The 18,100-nt window shown below is 43.0% G+C and overlaps 1 protein-coding gene across 1 annotated transcript in view; it reads left to right on the top strand.

The window, feature by feature from the left end:
* LOC149455896 (tropomodulin-2-like) overlaps positions 1-18,100 on the top strand; it is a 159,644-nt gene that overhangs the window by 132,774 nt on the left and 8,770 nt on the right. The window contains exons 4-9 of the mRNA XM_089685764.1: positions 1,132-1,254; positions 5,085-5,159; positions 7,131-7,261; positions 11,674-11,781; positions 16,792-16,935; positions 17,016-17,160. Coding sequence (XP_089541890.1) covers positions 1,132-1,254; positions 5,085-5,159; positions 7,131-7,261; positions 11,674-11,781; positions 16,792-16,935; positions 17,016-17,160 — 726 coding nt within the window. The remainder of the gene's footprint in view (positions 1-1,131; positions 1,255-5,084; positions 5,160-7,130; positions 7,262-11,673; positions 11,782-16,791; positions 16,936-17,015; positions 17,161-18,100) is intronic.

The raw sequence follows: 18,100 nt of genomic DNA, 5'->3' as shown, positions 1-18,100 counted from the left end.
TTTTCTATAGAAGCCAGGCAATTCAATTGATATGCCACCCACAGGACAGTGGATTTCGATTGACAGAGTATGAAAACTCAACATTTCATTTTCCTAATATGTGCCTGTTGTAGCATGTACTTGTATGAAAAAGTATCCTGTTCTCTTTGTATTGCCTCCTTTGTGTGAAATCACTGGTGTTACTGCCAGTCCCTCTGCTTTCCTATTACAAACTGACCACACTAAGCAGGAGACCTGTTCTCTAGCTGTGCTAGGAACTCGGCCTGCTCTGCTGCAATGATCAGGCTTGTGCTGACATGCTCCCCCCCCTTCCTGCACAGCCTTCCACAGGGAAGGTAAGTGTGAGGCTGTTTCTCCTCCCCCAGCTCTTATGCAGCTGAGAACAGAGGGTATGTGATCACTTATAAAAAAAAAGGGAAAAAAGTGTTTACAGTGTTTTTTTATATATGTATGCACAGATATATAGTCTTTCCTTTCTATTTTAAACTGAATGGGCTGTTTTACAAGGTAAGGGTTTATACTTGAGGATACAGTCATAACTTACAATCGTAAGTCTTCAATCACATTTCTGTTTCCAACAAGTAATCTCATAATCTGATCAATCAAAATACGATAATATTAGTATCCATGAGCAATGTATCCCAGTTCTGTTGACTGATTAAAAACGCTTGATAATTTTCTGCCCTGGCTGATCAACTCGGTTTGAATCCAATTGAAATTAAGTTGGTCAGAATGGAAGGTATCTCTATTTGATTGTTTGCAGATTCCATCATTTTGATGGATATTGTACTACTGTGTGTACTATAAAAAATGTGCTCCAGCTGTGATAATAATAAAAGTAAATGATGGGAAATTCTTGGTATATTCTTTGTATCATTGCAAAACACATTCTTTTCACTAAAGCAATTAATTTGTTTAAATATCCACAAAGACACTGATATTGTCCAGCTGCATTTCTTATTTTGCTAAATGTGCAAAAACAACTGCAGCTGGACATTATGAATACATATGTACAGTTCATGGAAAATATATTTGAAAAGGGACTTTGTTTCTAATATGTTCTAAAGTCTAATTACAGGAATACATTTCCGCAGTAAACCTGTCTTTCTCTCTTGTTATGTCTTCACACAGGTAAAGTGTTTGTTCCCAAGCATATGCCAATGGAACGCCAGCCAGAGGAAAGGGTGACCTTGGAGCCAGAACTGGAAGAAGCTCTCGCCAGTGCCACAGACACAGAGCTCAGCGACCTCGCTAGTAAGGCTCATTTATCAACGTGTCCAAAAGCAGAGCTGCCTGTGTTGCCTCTAAGCAAGCAATCACATTCTCCCTTTTCATTTTGCCAGGCTAGAAAATGAAAGGTAAATTATGATTGTTTTCTCTTGGAGCAAAACAAGCAGTTTTCATTTCAAATACGTAAACGAAAGTCCAGATTCTAAACCTCTGGTTGTAAAAAGTTTACACATTTTTGTTTTAATTTGACAAACTAATAGTTGTAGAAAACAAAGCAAAAAATATACTGGAATAGTTTTGTATCATTTTATTATGAGCTTCACACACAATTTAAATTGATTTCAAATGTTCGATTTTCTTTTTTTTTTTAAATAACAAACATGTCATACTTACTTGCTCTCTGCAATAGTTACGCAAAGAGAAGCCCCGATCCTCCTCTTCTTGGGTCCCCTGGTGGTGTTCTTGGTTCCTCCTCTTCTGTTTCTGCCCCCATAACAAGCCACTTGCTAAGGTAGCACTTGTACAGGTTCAATCCTAAGCTACACTGCATGCATCTGTTGACACACATAGTGCGGCTCAGCCCCACCCCCTGCTCCATCCTCACAATCTGTAATTGACCGTAATGGCTCTCCTGTGAGGAGGGAGAAAGAACCAGTGCTGCTGCTCTCTCTGGCACAGTGCTGGATGGAGATCAGGCTCAGGTAAGTATACAGAGGGGGGAGCTGGGAGGGAGTGGGTCACAGGAGATTTTTGTTTTTTTATCCAAAAAACCTTCTTCCTTTAGAACGTTTTTTTATCCAAAAAACCTTCTTCCTTTAGAACCACTTTAATGCATTTACAAGGAGAGAACCATGCTTATCTTCTGCACCACAGCTGAATAGCTTGAAAGTTTTGGATAGAGTAGGGAAAGGTTTAAACTTCTGCACATTTTTTCCTTTTTGCTGCCTGTGTACAATTGGGGGAAGAATTTCTCTTCACTTCCCATCCCAGAGATGCAACTTGAAATTAGAAGAAGCATCTCAAAGCGATTGGAACTGAACAGTTTTCCCGAAACAAGTGCCCCTTTAGAAGATTTCCCACTACCATTTGTTCTGAGGACAACTTTAAAATTTTAGAATAAATCCCACATACTTTGTCAACGACAGTGGTCACCAGTACAAATAGTGGGGTGAAACAGCCCCCTCACATAAGAGCCCCCTTCACATCAGAGTCATCGGAGGCCCCCATTACATCGGAGTACCTCTACCTTAATTGCATTAGAGCCCCCATCACATTAGAATCCCCATCACACCAGTGCCCCCTCTTCAAATTAGAGTCCTTCCATCACATCAGTGTTTCCCTTTCATCAGAGTCCCTCCATCATATCAGATACCCCCTTTACATCAGTGTAAGTCCCTCAATTACATCAGAGTCTCTCAATTACATTAGTGTCCCCCTCAAATCAGAACCCCCACATCACACTAGTGCCCCCCTTCAAATTAGAGTCCTTCCTTTACATCAGCGTTTCCTTTTCATCAGAGCCCCCCATCATATAAATTGCCCCATTACTTCAGAGTAAGTCCATAAGTTACATAAGAGTCCCTTAATTACATCAGAGCCCCCTCAAATCAGAATCCCCACATCACACCAGGTCCCCCACCTTCAAACTACAGTCCTTCCATCACATCAGTGATGATATCAGAGTTCCCCCATCACACTAGAGTCCTCCTTTCACATTAGAGTTCCTCCATCTCATCAGGGTCCCTACAACACATCAGAGTCCATGCATTGCATCAGAGTTCCTTGTTTACATCATTTATTTATTTATTTTTATTTATTTCAGGTACTTATATAGCACAGTAAATTTCCGCAGCGCTTTACATATATATATTGTACATTCGCATCAGTCCCTAACCCTCAAGGGGCGTACAATCTAAGGTCCCTAACTCACATTCATATATACACATACTAGGACCAATTTAGACAGGAGCCACTTAACCTACCAGCATGTCTTTGGAGTCTGGGAGGTAATCGGTGTACCTGGAGGAAACCCACTCAGGCACAGGGAGAACATGCAAACTCCAGGCAGGTGCTGCCATGGTTGGGATGTGAACCAACAACCCTAGTACAGCCAGGCAGAAGTGCTAACCTTTTAGTCACTGTGCTGCCCCATTAGAGCCCCCCCATTATTATTATTATTGTACAGGATTTATATAGCGCCAACAGTTTTACAATATAAAGGGAGACAATACAGCAACAATACAGTTCAATACAAGAGGGATAGGAGGGCCCTGCTCCTTGGAGCTAACAATCTAGGATCACATTAGCTTCCCCCTCACACATCAGATTTCCCCCTTCATGTTAAAGCCCCCCATCACCTCGGTGTCTGTCTTTTACGTCCGAATCCCCCCTTCATATTGGATTCTCCCTGCACATCAGAGACCCCCCCCCCTTCACATCTGGTTCCCCCATCACATCAGTGTCCCCTGCTTCATATCAGAGGCCTGCCATTACATTGGAGCCCCGCTCCCAGCACATAAGAGTCAGACCCCAACACATCAGAATCAGTGTCCCACTTTCAAATCTTCACCGTAGCTGCAGCATCATGGCAAGGGGAGAAGATGAAGCAGATCTATGATGAAGCATCAATTCCATCTTCTTGTGAATTGCTGTCCTGGATCAATGTCATCTTTTTCCAAGCTGTGGACAGGTTGGCTGCCAGTAACACCAAACCAACGAAGGACGCAGTGCATTCTGGTGCGCCCCCCTGCACCATAGGAACAAATGTTGCAGTAGGGCAGATAAGAGCAGGGCACTGGACAGCCATGCCAGCTCAGCATCTCCAAGGCTACAGACTTCAGACAGATATATCTCTGGTCCTGGGGGCAAGGCTGAAATATGGGGAGACACAGCCCACCCCAGCACCCCCTAAGAGCTGATTCACATATGTTCGGATTGAAGCTCAGGTTTCACAGCTAATTGATACAGTAGTTTTTGCACAGGTGTACATCAGGTTTACATCAGGTTCAGGACAGGATTAGCTCAGAATCTTATCTTGTTCACACATATGCGGTTTAGAAACGGTTCCCATAGAGGTCAATAGCCTGTAATCCGCACCTGAACCTGAAGGCACTGCTCAGAAATCGGACATAACTCTTTTTAAAACCGCACTGAATCCGCACCACCAGTGCACCGGACATATGTGAACAGGCACCATAGGAAGCAATGTTTTTCCACATGTCATCTGGATTGGATGCGGTTCAAACCTCATCAAATCTGCATATATGTGAACTGGCACTAAATCTGGATCTGATATATACACTTTGCCAGTATAATTACATTGAGAGCAGGACATACAGAATTAAAAGGATTTTACTTTTTGACCCTATATGACCATGTGCAACAACACAATGGTTTAAACATTGGATGTAGATATAAGTGGTAGTCAAAACATGCTCTATTCTAGAGAAAAGTAGAAACCATGAATACAAATATTTTAATTCTCTGTGCAATATTTATCAAGCCAAATAGACATAATTTGCATTAATATTATTATATAGGATTTATATTGTGGCAGCAGTTTGCACAGCACATTACAATAAATAAATAAAGACAAACAGCTGCAATAAAATTCAAGTCACGAATAGGAGGTCCCTGCTAAAAAGAGCTTACAATCTAAAAGGGAAAGGCAAGGGGTAAAAAAGGTAATAACTTTGTGGGGATGAGTTGATGAAGAAAGAAAAGTTCAGTTGTTAGACAGAGATGGGATAGGCTTCCCTGAAGAGATGAGTTATTTCAGCAGCCTTTTAATATTGACCTCAGCCATCTGTACTAACAAAACCTATATTCCTAACCCTTGTCTTCATTTTTTATAGCTGTCCTCGGAGTGCAGCATTTTGCAAGCAGAACAGAGGGTAATGAAGATGGACAAGATGGAGTAGACCTTAGAAGTAAAGCTGTTTATATATAATTTAATTTAACTGTATAGATAATTGCGTTTATTGTCTACTCTTGATATCTGGACAGTACAGGGGCTGATTTTAGAACACGATGGTCTGAATATTATAGCACTGTGTATTATCAAATAGCAACAGTTATACTAAGCAATGGTTGCTCATGACAGAGGCTTAGAGGGCTTTGTGCGCTCATTCGCCTGCTCAATTGCTTGGTAACACAAATTGCTAATCAGCCAATCATATGGCAGGAACTATATGTGGTGAAGACCACTTTCTGAAGTTCAAACCGAGCATCAGAATGGGGAAGAAAGGGGATTTAAGTGACTTTGAACGTCGCATGGTTGTTGGTGCCAGACAGGCTGGTCTGAGTATTTCAAAAACTGCTGATCTCTAGTGTTTACAGAGAATAGTCAGAAAAAGAGAAAATATTCAGTGAGTGGCAGATGTGTGGACTAAAATGCCTTGTTGATTTCAGAAAAGAATAGGCGGATTGGTTTTAGATGATAGAAAGGCAACAGTAACTCAAATAACCACTCTTTACAACCAAAGTATGCAGCATACCATGCAGAAGACCACACCCATTACCACTCCTGTCAGCTAAGAACAGGAAACGGAGGCTGCAATTCGCACAGGCTCACCAAAATTAGACAATAGAAGACTGGAAAAATGTTGCCTGGTAGGGTCAGATTTTGGCATAAACATCATGAAGGCATGGATTCATCGTGCCTTGTATCAACGGTTCATGGATGTGCAGCCGACAAATCTGCAGAAACTGCCTGATAGTATCATGTCAGTATGGACCAAAATCTCAGGAATGTTTCCAACATCTTGTTGAATCTATGCCACAAAGAATGAAGGCAGTTCTGAAGGAGAAAAGGGGGTCCAAACCGGTAGTGGAAAGGTGTACCTAATAAAGTGCTCAGTGTGTGTATGTAAATGGTTATTTTCAACTTTTTAATTCAGATAAGATTATTTTGGAAAAATGGGTGATTAAATGAAAAATTTGTGAATCTTGGGTAAAGCCATTAATAAATAGACCCTTTGGGGTTGATTTACAAAAGACAAATAAGCTGTTCACTTTGCAAAAGAACTTGCACTGTGCAAGGTAATTTTCCCCAGAGCTTAGTGAATGCAGTGAAAACTTACCTTGCAAAGAATATCCAATCGTGTGCAAGAAATTTTGCTTGGATGATAGAAGTCAGTAAAGCTTCACCTTCATTTACTATGCTCTGGGGAAAATTCCCTTGAAAAGTGCAACTACCCTTACAAAGGAAACAGTCCATTTGCCTTTAGTATATCAACCCCTTTAAAGCGGAGCTTCACCCAAAAGGGGAAGTTCCGCTTTAAGTCTTTGTCTCCCGCTCCCTGTTAAGGATTGGCACCTTTGGGGGGTGGGGGGTAGCGGGTACCAGAATTTGACAGGTACCCGCTCCCACTTTCGCTGCGATCGCCTGGTAGATCGGAAGTGGAAGTTGTCCTCCCTCCCTGTAGTCTTCTGGGACACATGACATGTCCCAGAATACTATGGGGCCATTCACAAAGCGCAGCACTTCTCGCACATGCGCAGTGGGCACCCGGCTGTGAAGCCGCAAGCTGTCACAGCCAGGTGCCCACACTAAAGATGCCGGCGCCAGGGAGAGAAGATGGCCAGGGAAACCAGCAGTGGTGAGGACACCGCTAGACCGAGGGACAGGTAATTGTCTGTATTTTAAGAGTCAGCAGCTCCAGTTTTTGTAGCTGCTGACTTTTTTTTTTTAGGTTGAACTCCGCTTTAAGTTCAGATCAGAAATACACATCCTGCTTAGATAATAATCAGAAGTTTTCTCTGTGTTATGTAAATATAACCTCTGGTTGGTTATTTCATGCACACAACTTTCTGCTAATTCTTTTTGTTGCATCAACTCATTATCAATGATAATCAAAGGCATATTCATCTGATCTTATTACAATGGCCTTCAATTTCAGATGTTGTCAAAGCTGAAAAAGTAAAACCAGCATTTGATGAGCCCCCAAACCCAACAAACGTAGAAGAGAGTTTGCAGAGGATAAAAGCCAATGATCCTTTCCTTCTCGATGTTAACCTGAATAACATTAAGGTAACTCTCACAAAGTGAAATAACTCAAATATTTAATCTATATTTAAAAATACTGTAAGTGGAGAACTCTACTTATAATATTACCATGCAAACCCATGATATGTGTTTAAACTGATGGCAAATCCTTTGTTATGTTTGGTCAGTTTGCAATCTGCAAAGAAACTCATTTAGTTTTGGAAGTATAAATTGTAATGTATAGATTTTGACTAAAAGAATTGGTAACTCTTTCCTATCAGCTAGACAAAATCAAAAGTCCATTTATAGCTCTTGGGCTCAGGTGTATACGATCCCTTTAACCTGCCACTCAGCCAAAAGTCGGCTTGAAAAGAAAAGGGTTTGACAGATGGGCCCATTCTATATCCAAAACATTTAAAAACAATTGGCTGGATTTCCACTTTAAACCCTCCATGACCAGGTGTCAGTTCTTATATTTCTGTTCTTATATTTAAGAAAATGATGGAGGTTTAAAATTAAAGTGCGGAAATCTGTCCCTTTTTGATTTATCACAGCCATCATCAAAGACAGATTTTCATGACAAAGCATGTTTAATAAATAATGAATTGTCAGATGATCACTGTCCTATAACATCTGTTAGTGTAGGCTTCCATGCCTTCAGCAGTTACATGTACATGTTGGTATAAATGTATCAGTGCTCTAACTGCCTTTTAAATACAGATGAATACATGACTACTCACTGCTTAAAGCTTACACTTACAGATTTATCTTGTTCAGCCCAAGGACTAAATGAGAAAAATTGAATAAATTCTATCCATCCTGAAAATCATGGATAAAGCAATCTCCCCTGTCTGCTATTGTATTCTGGCAATTGGCACTCATGGCTGTCAGAATACCCAAACAGTGACTGCATCTGAATGGAAGTAGTCAGTGTTCGTTCGACACTTTTTTGCCAGTTTGCTTTGATTTTTTATGTGAAGTTTTTTGAGCTGGGTGGTGCTGACAGGGTCACTGCTGTCTGGAATTTTGAGCCATGCGTGACAGGCTTAAAGTGACACTAAACTAAATCCTTATTTTCCAAAAATCCATACACATCCACTACTTAATGGCCCTGTAATATATTTTTCATGAAATTATTTCTTACTTTGTTTTTGTGCCTCCTTGTAATGTTCTCTGTGAGCTCCCATACCTCTCCTGTGCACATTAGTTGTGATCATGTCATCAAGCAAGAGAGGGTGGCCACATTCCTACACACAGTGGGAGCACAGAGATTGAAAGTAGCCACCCTCTAACAGGACATCAGATTACAACAGCAAAAAAGGAATTTGGTGGGGGCTGAGAAGAGACCTTTTGGCTTAAGAATATTTTATTGAATATATATTTTTTTTTAAATAATAAAGAGTTTAGTGTCACTCTAAATATGAATTCCAGGTAAGGCAATTTTTTGTTACATAGCTACATTGGTTCAGCTTGTAACAGTGTAAGTATGCATGCGCCATACCTGTGGGATCTCCATGAAAGCTAGAAATCAATGTAGTAGACACTGCTACTACAGTAATCCCTGCTGGCTGTTGGGTCCTGTGCTAAATAAGGTTGCTCGCTTGGTATGGGCACCATTCAGGGAAAACTTTGCATTTTCTTAGTGAGTGCAAAGCATTAATTGACAGGTGGATAGGGGGGCTGTGACATCACAATCTCCACCCCTTCCAATCCGAGAACACTTTACATTCACTAAGAAAATTCAAGGTGTTCCCTGAATAGTGCGGGTGACCTCCGGTGTTCAATAAGGAGCAGGGCAGTCACTCAGCATAGGACCCAGAAGCTAGCGGCAATCGCTGTAGTAGTGGTGCCTACTACAGTGATTTCCAACTTCCATGGGGAACCCCCAGGTATAGAACGTACATACTTACATTGGTCCAAGCTGAGGCAATGTGCCTATATAAAAATCACCATAACTTAACTTGAGCTTAAAGAGCATAAGGTAGGGCTTGGGTGTCCAGAGTTGGGAAGGATATACCACCTTTAATATGGGTTACTTTATTAAAACTTCAGCTCTGTTATCTATTGTGCACACATATGTCCTACTTCCTGACCCTCATCAAGGCCCTCTCCTCCAATCCTCGCCGACTCTTCTCCACCTTCAACTCTCTACTCTCGCCACCCCCACCTCCACCCAGCACCTCACTCACTGCCCTTGAGATTGCCAATCACTTCAAAAACAAGATTGACACAATTCGCAAGGACATTGCCGCAACTCACACGCCTTCTCAACCCGTCCCCTCTCACACAGCTACCCCCTCATCCCCCCTCCCCCTCGACATAACCCACAGGGACTTCGTCGCTGCTCAAACTCCCTCCAACCCCCTTCCCCCTCACTCAGCTACCCCCTCTACACCCCTCTCCCACGGCCCCACCACTGCTCTGACCTCCTCTCCCACCCCACCCTACATTCCTCATACTGAAGCTCCCCCAACACTCCGCACCTTTGACCTTACTACCATCGAAGAAGTCTCCAAGATCCTCTCTGATACCCGCCTCACCACCTGCCTCCTTGACCCTATCCCCACACAACTCCTACAACCTCCCTCCCCCTCCATCCTACGCTCCCTCACCCACATCTTCAATCTCTCCCTCTCCTCCGGCACTTTCCCTTCCCCTCTGAAACATGCACACATCACCCCCATACTTAAAAAGCCCTCCCTGGACCCCAATGACCCGAACAACCTCAGACCCATCTCCCTGCTCCCATTTACATCTAAACTCCTCGAGCGCCTAGTCTACGCCCGCCTATGCTCTCACCTCAACGACAACAACCTCCTCGATCCCCTACAGTCCGGCTTCCGTCCCCTACACTCCACCGAAACTGCCTTACTCAAACTCTCCAACGACCTGCTAACCGCCAAAGCTAATGGCCACTATTCAGTGCTCCTACTCCTTGACCTCTCTGCGGCCTTTGACACAGTCGACCACCCCCTCCTCCTCAAAAAACTACACTCCCTCGGCCTCAGAGATTCTGCTCTCTCCTGGCTCTCATCCTACCTGTCACAACGCTCTTTCAGCGTTACCTATAATGCCACCACCTCCCTCTCACTCCCCCTCTCTGTTGGGGTCCCCAAGGCTCTGTCCTCGGGCCCCTTCTCTTCTCCATCTACACCTCCTCCCTTGGCCAACTCATACACTCTCACGGCTTCAACTACCACCTCTATGCCGACGACACACAAATCTATCTCTCAACCCCCCACCTCACCCCCTCGGTCTCCGCCCGAATCACACACCTGTTGAGCGACATATCAGACTGGATGTCGCTCCACTTCCTTAAACTGAACCTCTCCAAAACCGAGTTTCTTGTCTTCCCTCCAGCCCGGACACCACCCCCCATTGACTTCTCCATCATGTCCAACAACGCCACCATCAAACCCGCCCCGCAGGCCAGAGTACTTGGTGTCATTTTGGACTCCAACCTATCCTTCCAGCCCCAAGTCCACTCTTTAACAAACTCATGCAGACTCCACCTCCGCAACATCGCCAAAATCCGCACGTTCCTAACTCCAGAAACCACTAAACAGCTCATCCACTCCCTCATCATATCGCGACTCGACTACTGCAACTCCCTCCTCACTGGCCTGCCTCGCCGCTGGCTATCCCCGCTTCAGTCCATCCTGAATACGGCTGCCAGACTCATTCACCTTTCCAACCGCTCCGTTTCCGCCACCCCCCTCTGCCAATCCCTCCACTGGCTTCCGATTGCGCAACGGATCAAATTCAAAATCCTAACACTGACGTACAAAGCTGTCCACCATACTGCCCCGAACTACATCACTGACCTAATATCCAAGTACCGCCCAGCACGCACACTCCGCTCCTCACAAGACCTCCTTCTCTCTAGTTCCCTGGTCTCCTCCTCCCATGCCCGCCTCCAGGACTTCTCCAGGGTGTCACCCATCCTCTGGAACTCCCTGCCCCAACCCATCAGATTATCACCTACTCTCCTCTCCTTTAGGCGCACCCTGAAAACCCATCTCTTCAGGGAAGCCTACCCCGCCCCCTGCTAACTTGCCGACCTCCTCCACTCTTCCTACCACTCCATCCCCCACAGCTATCTCCTCCTGTGCCACCATCCCCTCCCTCCTAGATTGTAAGCTTGAAAGAGCAGGGCCCTCGATCCCCTCATGTTTTGCATTGTATTGGTATTGTTCTGTCACATGTTCTGTCCCCCTTTGTAATGTACAGCGCTGAGCGAACTATTGGCGCTTTATAAATACTGAATAATAATAATAATAATAGTGAGTCTGATTTGCATGGATTCTGTCACAAATTTGTTCATATGCCTGCTTGTTTAATTACCTGGATATAAAAATTATTTACAGATTGTGTCCATTTATCATGTTCGCCATAAACCACAACATACTGGTAAAATGCTATAGTATGCCGGTAATCATATTTTTTATGCACTTTAGAACATTCCAATACCAACACTGAAAGAATTTGCAAAAGCTTTGGAGTCGAATACCCATGTGAAGTCTTTCAGCCTTGCAGCAACAAGAAGTAATGATCCAGTATCTATAGTAAGTCATTACACACATTACAGAATTATTTCATTAAAGTGTATCTAAACCCAAGAACAAAAATGCAATATATTGCAGCTTAACAGTCCTTCCATGTGGTGGCTGCATTAGTTGTTTTTTTCAGTTTTTTTTCCTTACTTTGATATCTACCTGGTGATCCTGCCAGTAACATGCTGCCTGTCGTGGCGTGATAACTCTCACTCATCACATTGTGGGCCAGATACACTAGGACTGGCTGTTGTTGAAGAATGCAAATTCTTGCACGTGACATTCTGGCACGTCGCATGTCAAATAAATAAATAAATATGTTGCAGCATGTATAGTGTATTTGGCGTTATCATTTTCTTAGTGTACTACTGCACACCCCTTTTTGCATTAACATTTGTGGGACTTTTTGTGCGAAAAGTTGCATTTGGGATTTTTTAAACTGAACTACTTGGTGCAGCCAAACAAAAAAAAAGAAAAAAACACCTTGCACCCAATATTTTGGCATACCAACAATAGTTTATCTTGTCCTGTATCTATGAAGGGGCAGTATGTTACCCAAGAACAGGACTACAGAACACTCCCTTCTCCTTTTTTCCAACAGCAGGAAGGTGTTTTGTAACCCACAGAGGGTACTGGGGACAAGCTGAGAGCACAGGAAATTACAAGCTCACAAGATTTGTATTTAAATTTATTTTACTGGAAGTCTTTCATCTGTAGCAATCCTTACCTATACATACAGATAAGAGTGCAGCGCTTATAAAAACAAATGAAACATTTAAAATCTATGACACACAAAATTATATATCAAAGTGCAAGGGTGTATAACTGCAAAACGCAGGCAAGATATAGTTCTTATGCTGTCCCTTATAGGGTGACTTGATATGGTATAAGTGCTCAGTTCACAATCTCCCAGTAGGTGGGGTGAGGTGGGGGATCAAATGGATCCCTGTTGACACACGGTGATAACCAAGAAAAACGATATGTGGTGATATCCAAAATTGGTATAAGATTGTGCACTCACCAGATACACAATCAATATGCGCATGTAAGAGAACCCCTCTTAAGGTATGACTCCAGGACTCATCTGAAGCAAGGTCTGGTCTATTTCCGCGTTGTGGACCCTCAGCTGTCATGCATGGCTCTGTTCCCCTATTGCTCTTGGCTCTGTAGGTGGTTGGAAGCTCACCAAAGAGCCCCAGAGAGAAAAGGAGGCCAGAATAGCGTGATACTGCTTGAACATGCGTGTGTTTATTCCATCCAGTATAAAAGGGTATAATAACACAATACTGACCAGACAAGAAAGTAAGTTGGCCGCCGGGACCCCAGTGGTGCTGGTGGCAATAGTACGTCACTGTGCCGCAGTTCCTGCTGACGCGTTTCGTGCAACCGCACTTACACATAGGAGGTATGCTATGCTATGAGAGCATATTGATTGTGCATCTGGTGAGTGCACAATCTTATACCAATTTTGGATATCGCCACATATCGTTTTTCTTGGTTATCACCGTGTGTCAACAGGGATCCATTTGATCCCCCACCTCACCCCACCTACTGGGAGACTGTGAACTGAGCACTTATACCATATCAAGTCACCCTATAAGGGACAGCATAGGAACTATATCTTGCCTGCATTTTGCAGTTATACACCCTTGCACTTTGATATATAATTTTGTGTGTCATAGATTTTAAATGTTTCATTTGTTTTTATAAGCGCTGCACTCTTATCTGTATGTGAATTTTGGAGGTTGTTTTTGGTACCTTTTGTGTCCAGCAGCTTTTTTACCTTTAGCGCTCACTTATACCTATTTCACAGAATCCTTACCTATAATCAGTGTTACCTACCTTGTAGATTAATGCTTTGTATCAAACATTGTTAGTACTGTATATGAGACAGTCCAGGCAGTAATTGTTGGGTAACAGTTCCTATTGACTTTAGTGGTGGTAATAGCATTGGGGTTATGATAGGTAGCCTAAAGAAGCTTTGAGTATGTCATGGTTATGTGACTTCCCTGGGAGAAGTGTAGGTACACATTTTACAAAAACATTCCCTCATGTATCCTGCTGAGCCATAGATTTAGCACATTAGAGATCCGTGCCTCTATATTAATAACCATATCACAAACACAATCAGGTTGAACTGCATGGATCAATGTCCTCTCCTCACCCTTAAACATATATATCACATTCTGTAGCTACAATGTGTGCAGTATGAACCCTGATTGTCTATCTTGGCTCAGCTAGAGTGGGAGGCTGCAGTAGCTTCATAGTACCAAGGTACACAATGCTGCCAATGGAGAAAGTACAGAGAATCCTTTCCTACATGGATGAACTGCCATCCTATACATCATTCCTTAACAGCCTTGTATAGAGTATTGAGTAAAACAGCACAGAATAGTATAGAAAATTCTCTGATAGTTTAGGAATGATGCTGTATATTTAACTGTTTGTATGGGGTTCAGTGCTATATTGACCATCCAATGAATCTGCTGGGAGCCTGCCTTTTCTTGAAAGCTTAAAGAATTTGTTGTCCTTTTTATTTGCTTTAAATCAAAATGATGTGGCTCTGGCATTGAGGGTCTGTAAAGCTGAACCTCAGGTTTACTATCTTCATTTGAGCCAAGCTGGCCACAAATATTTCCTACACTAATAAATACACCCGCTGGGAGCCCTGTATAAATTGTACATGGCATCGTCTGCATACAGTATACAACACAGTGTTTTGGCAGTTGCGTAGAAAGGGCCGGGCTCTGCGCTGCTCAGCTATTCACACAAAGTCTTGTATTTTATGAATGAATACAAGGCTTTCTCTGATTGGCTGATGTGTAGAGGCAGGTGGACGATGCCACAATCTCCACCTCATCCAATCAGTAGAAGCCTTGTATCCATTTCTAAAAATACAATGGGGGTTATTTACTAAAACTGCATGGTGCAGAATCTGGTGCAGCTCTGCATAGAAATTAATCAGATTCCAGGTTTTATTGCCAAAGCTTAATTGAACAAGCTGAAGTTAGAAGCTGATTGGCTACCATGCACAGCTCCACCAGATTCTAATTGCTCCAGTTTTAGTAAATCTCCCCCTATACTTCCTATGAAAGGTTGTGCATCTCTTAGCTTGACTCGATTTTGTTCCAGGAATTGGTTGGAAATCCCCATCCCGCTGCCGGAACACTGAGCTGTATACTGTGTATAGCTGATGCTACACTTCGTTTATACAGCTCTCCGAGCAGGCACATTTCTTAGTCAAGAAAATAGTTTGTTTGAGCTAGCTTGACCCAAACAAACTATTTAAAGTCATATACTTGGAGTTTGGCTTTAGGCTGACCACCTCTAAAGAAAGCAAAATTAATACATTCTTTCTGAAACCACCATTAAAGGTTTTCAAAAAGAAAGTCTCAGCTTTGCCTTTAGAATCAGATGTCATCTCTTAAAGCGGTGGCAAACTCTATTTTTTAAAGGATATCTTCACCTGTTGCCCAAAAATAATAAATGCGCATTTATTATTTTTGGCTGCAGGTTCCTGTAAAGCATTGCACCAGCGATCAGCAGATTGCTGGTGCCATGTAGGTCTCCTGCAGACCTGTCAGAATATCTGCTTGCCCGTACAGGATGCAAGTAGATTTACTGACAGGAAGAATCAATGAACTACCATGGCGCTCCACAGTGCCATGGTAGTTCATTAAGGACTACAAGCCAACAGCCACTAAGTAGTTATTTCATTCACAGAATACTGTGAATGAATGACCTGGCCATGTGGGCAGAGTCCCACATGGCCAAGCTGTTTATATCAACCATTTAGTAGGGGGAACTTTTCCTCGTACTTCTGCCACGGAGGGGGGGGGGGGTCAGTGGACCACGGCTGCAGCATTGGGAACATGTTACATGTAGCATGTTCCCAACGGTGAACTTATCTTTTAGGTTGTACCTACAGGTAAGCTTACAGTCAGGCTTACCTGTAGCTACAATTAATACCTACTAAATGTGTACTGTTTAGGAGATAATCTCATCAGCAAAAACCAATAGTGTCACCCACGCATGTGCATTGATGCTCTGCATTCAGGGCATACATTATGCAGTAGAATGCAGAGCGCCGTGCCTTGGCTGGGGCTCTCGCACGCATGTGCTGAAGAAATGTCATTGCATCCCCGACCATTCAAATAGCCGGAGCCCATGAACCTGGAAGGAAGACCGGGTGAAGGTGGGGGGGCGTCGGAGAGCATTGACAGTGCTGCGCTAGAGGGCTCCGTATGCAGGTAAGTCTGCCATAATGTGCTAGTGTGCATTGCATATTAGTACATTATGACTTAAAGTGGTCCTAAAGCCTTAGGGTTTTTCACCTTAATATATTCTATGCATTAAGGTGAAAACCCTTCTGTGCTCAAGCTCTCCCTTTTTATTATCTGAGCCTGATCCGATCCAGTAATGTGCACAAGAGCAGCGGCTCTAGCCTCTGTCTTTCTCCTCCTTGGGCAGATTGATAGCAACGGGAGCTATTGGCTCCTGCTGTTGTCAATCAAATTCTGCGATACAGGAGCAATGTGCGGGGCTGAGCTGCCCGCTCTGTGTCAGTGGACATAGACAGGGTGGTTCAGGAGCGAGCCCGCACGGGTCCCCCCATGGGAATCTACTTTCCATGGGGGCAGCCACCAAAGAAGAGGGAAAAGGGAACCCCAGAAGAGGAGGATCAGGGCTGCTCTGTGAAAAAGCATTACACAGAGCAGGTAAGTATAGGAGTATGTTTATTATTTTAATTTAAAAAACCCAAAGGTTTAATGTCACTTTCAACCTGAAGGGGAGCCCAATTTTTTTTTTATATTCTTGTGGCGGTTTACTGATTTAAGTCGGCTAAGGTAATGAGCACCCAATCTTATCAATTGTGATAGTTACTGTTTTTTACTTTTACCCTCTTTTTAAAAATCATACTTGTGGTAGCTGCAGTTTTGGTGCATTTTGTGAACATGGCTGGAATTTAGTATAATGAAGAGTATAAGTATTTCTGGACTTAACAGCTCTGTCATTATACAGGCTTTTGCAGATATGCTGAAAGTGAATAAAACATTGAGAAGTCTAAACGTGGAAACAAACTTTATCACGGGAAGTGGAATCCTGGCTCTTGTGGAAGTCCTGAAAGAGAATAAGACCTTAACTGAGATCAAAATTGCCAATCAGGTAAATGTGTAATCATTTATTTAGCATGGCAGTATGGGAGCGGACTCAGCCATGGCTCACATCCATTTCCCTGTGTGCAGAGACAGCAGCTGGGGACTGCCGTGGAGATGGAAATTGCTCAAATGCTTGAAGAGAACTCAGCAATTCTGAAATTTGGATATCAATTTACACAGCAAGGTCCAAGGACTAGAGCGGCAGCAGCCATTACAAAGAATAATGACTTAGGTGAGTCTTGAATGTGATATAATTACCTCTACAGACCACTGAACAGTATAGCTGTGCATTACACCAGATATCGATTTCTGTTCTGCCAAGATCAACAGAAGTCAGGCATCAGGACTAGGGAATTCTAATCTTGCTGCAGACATATGCTCATGTCTTCCATATTGCACAGTTTAACAAATACAGTATATATGTATGTATTGACTTACCATATCATGCTTGAATTTCAGAGACTTTTTCACAACAAGAACTTTGACTCATTTATCTATTTAAATGTACATTATGTAGTTGATTTACTGAAGGCAAATAGGCTGTTCACTTTGCAAGGGGAGTTGCACAGTACATGGGAATTGTCCCAAGAGCTTAGTGAATGTGCAGAATTTTTACTTTGCAAAGAATACTCAATCACGTGCCAAGAAAATAAAAAAAAAACAGCATTCTTGTCCTTGACTGGGTGATGAAAGACAGTAGAGCTTCACCACATTCACTAAGCTCCAGGAGAAATTCCCTAGCAAAGTGCAGGTTCCCTTGCCAAGTGAACTGTGTATTTGCCTTTAGTAAATCAGCCCCAATGCCTTTATAGATATATAAAAAGAGTCAGCTTAACTCCTTCCTGCTAGCAGCCATTTAAATGGGTGTTAATGCCGAGAGGCAGAGGTTGTGTCACAATCACATAAACACTGTGATTGGCTCTCAAAGATTAGGAGCTCATCCCATTGGCTGCTGAACACAAACGGCATCTGAGGGCAGCTGCAAGTGACAGCTCAGTCAGTGTAAGTGCAGCAGCTGGGTCTACAAGTCCCCCTGTTCTGCCACCAGGGGGTTACAGCAGCGGAAAGATGTAATTCATCTTAACAGTTTTAACTAACCAGTCCACCCAAAATTGATATTTCAGTTTTTGGTATCTGAAGAATTAAACTACTTTGCTTATCTCTCTTGCGAT

This window comes from Staurois parvus, unplaced genomic scaffold (assembly GCF_062004578.1).
Source record: "Staurois parvus isolate SC_StPar_1 unplaced genomic scaffold, SC_StPar_1.0 ptg000385l, whole genome shotgun sequence".
Classification (NCBI taxonomy): domain Eukaryota; kingdom Metazoa; phylum Chordata; class Amphibia; order Anura; family Ranidae; genus Staurois; species Staurois parvus.
This window is presented reverse-complemented; position numbering and strand designations above follow the sequence as displayed.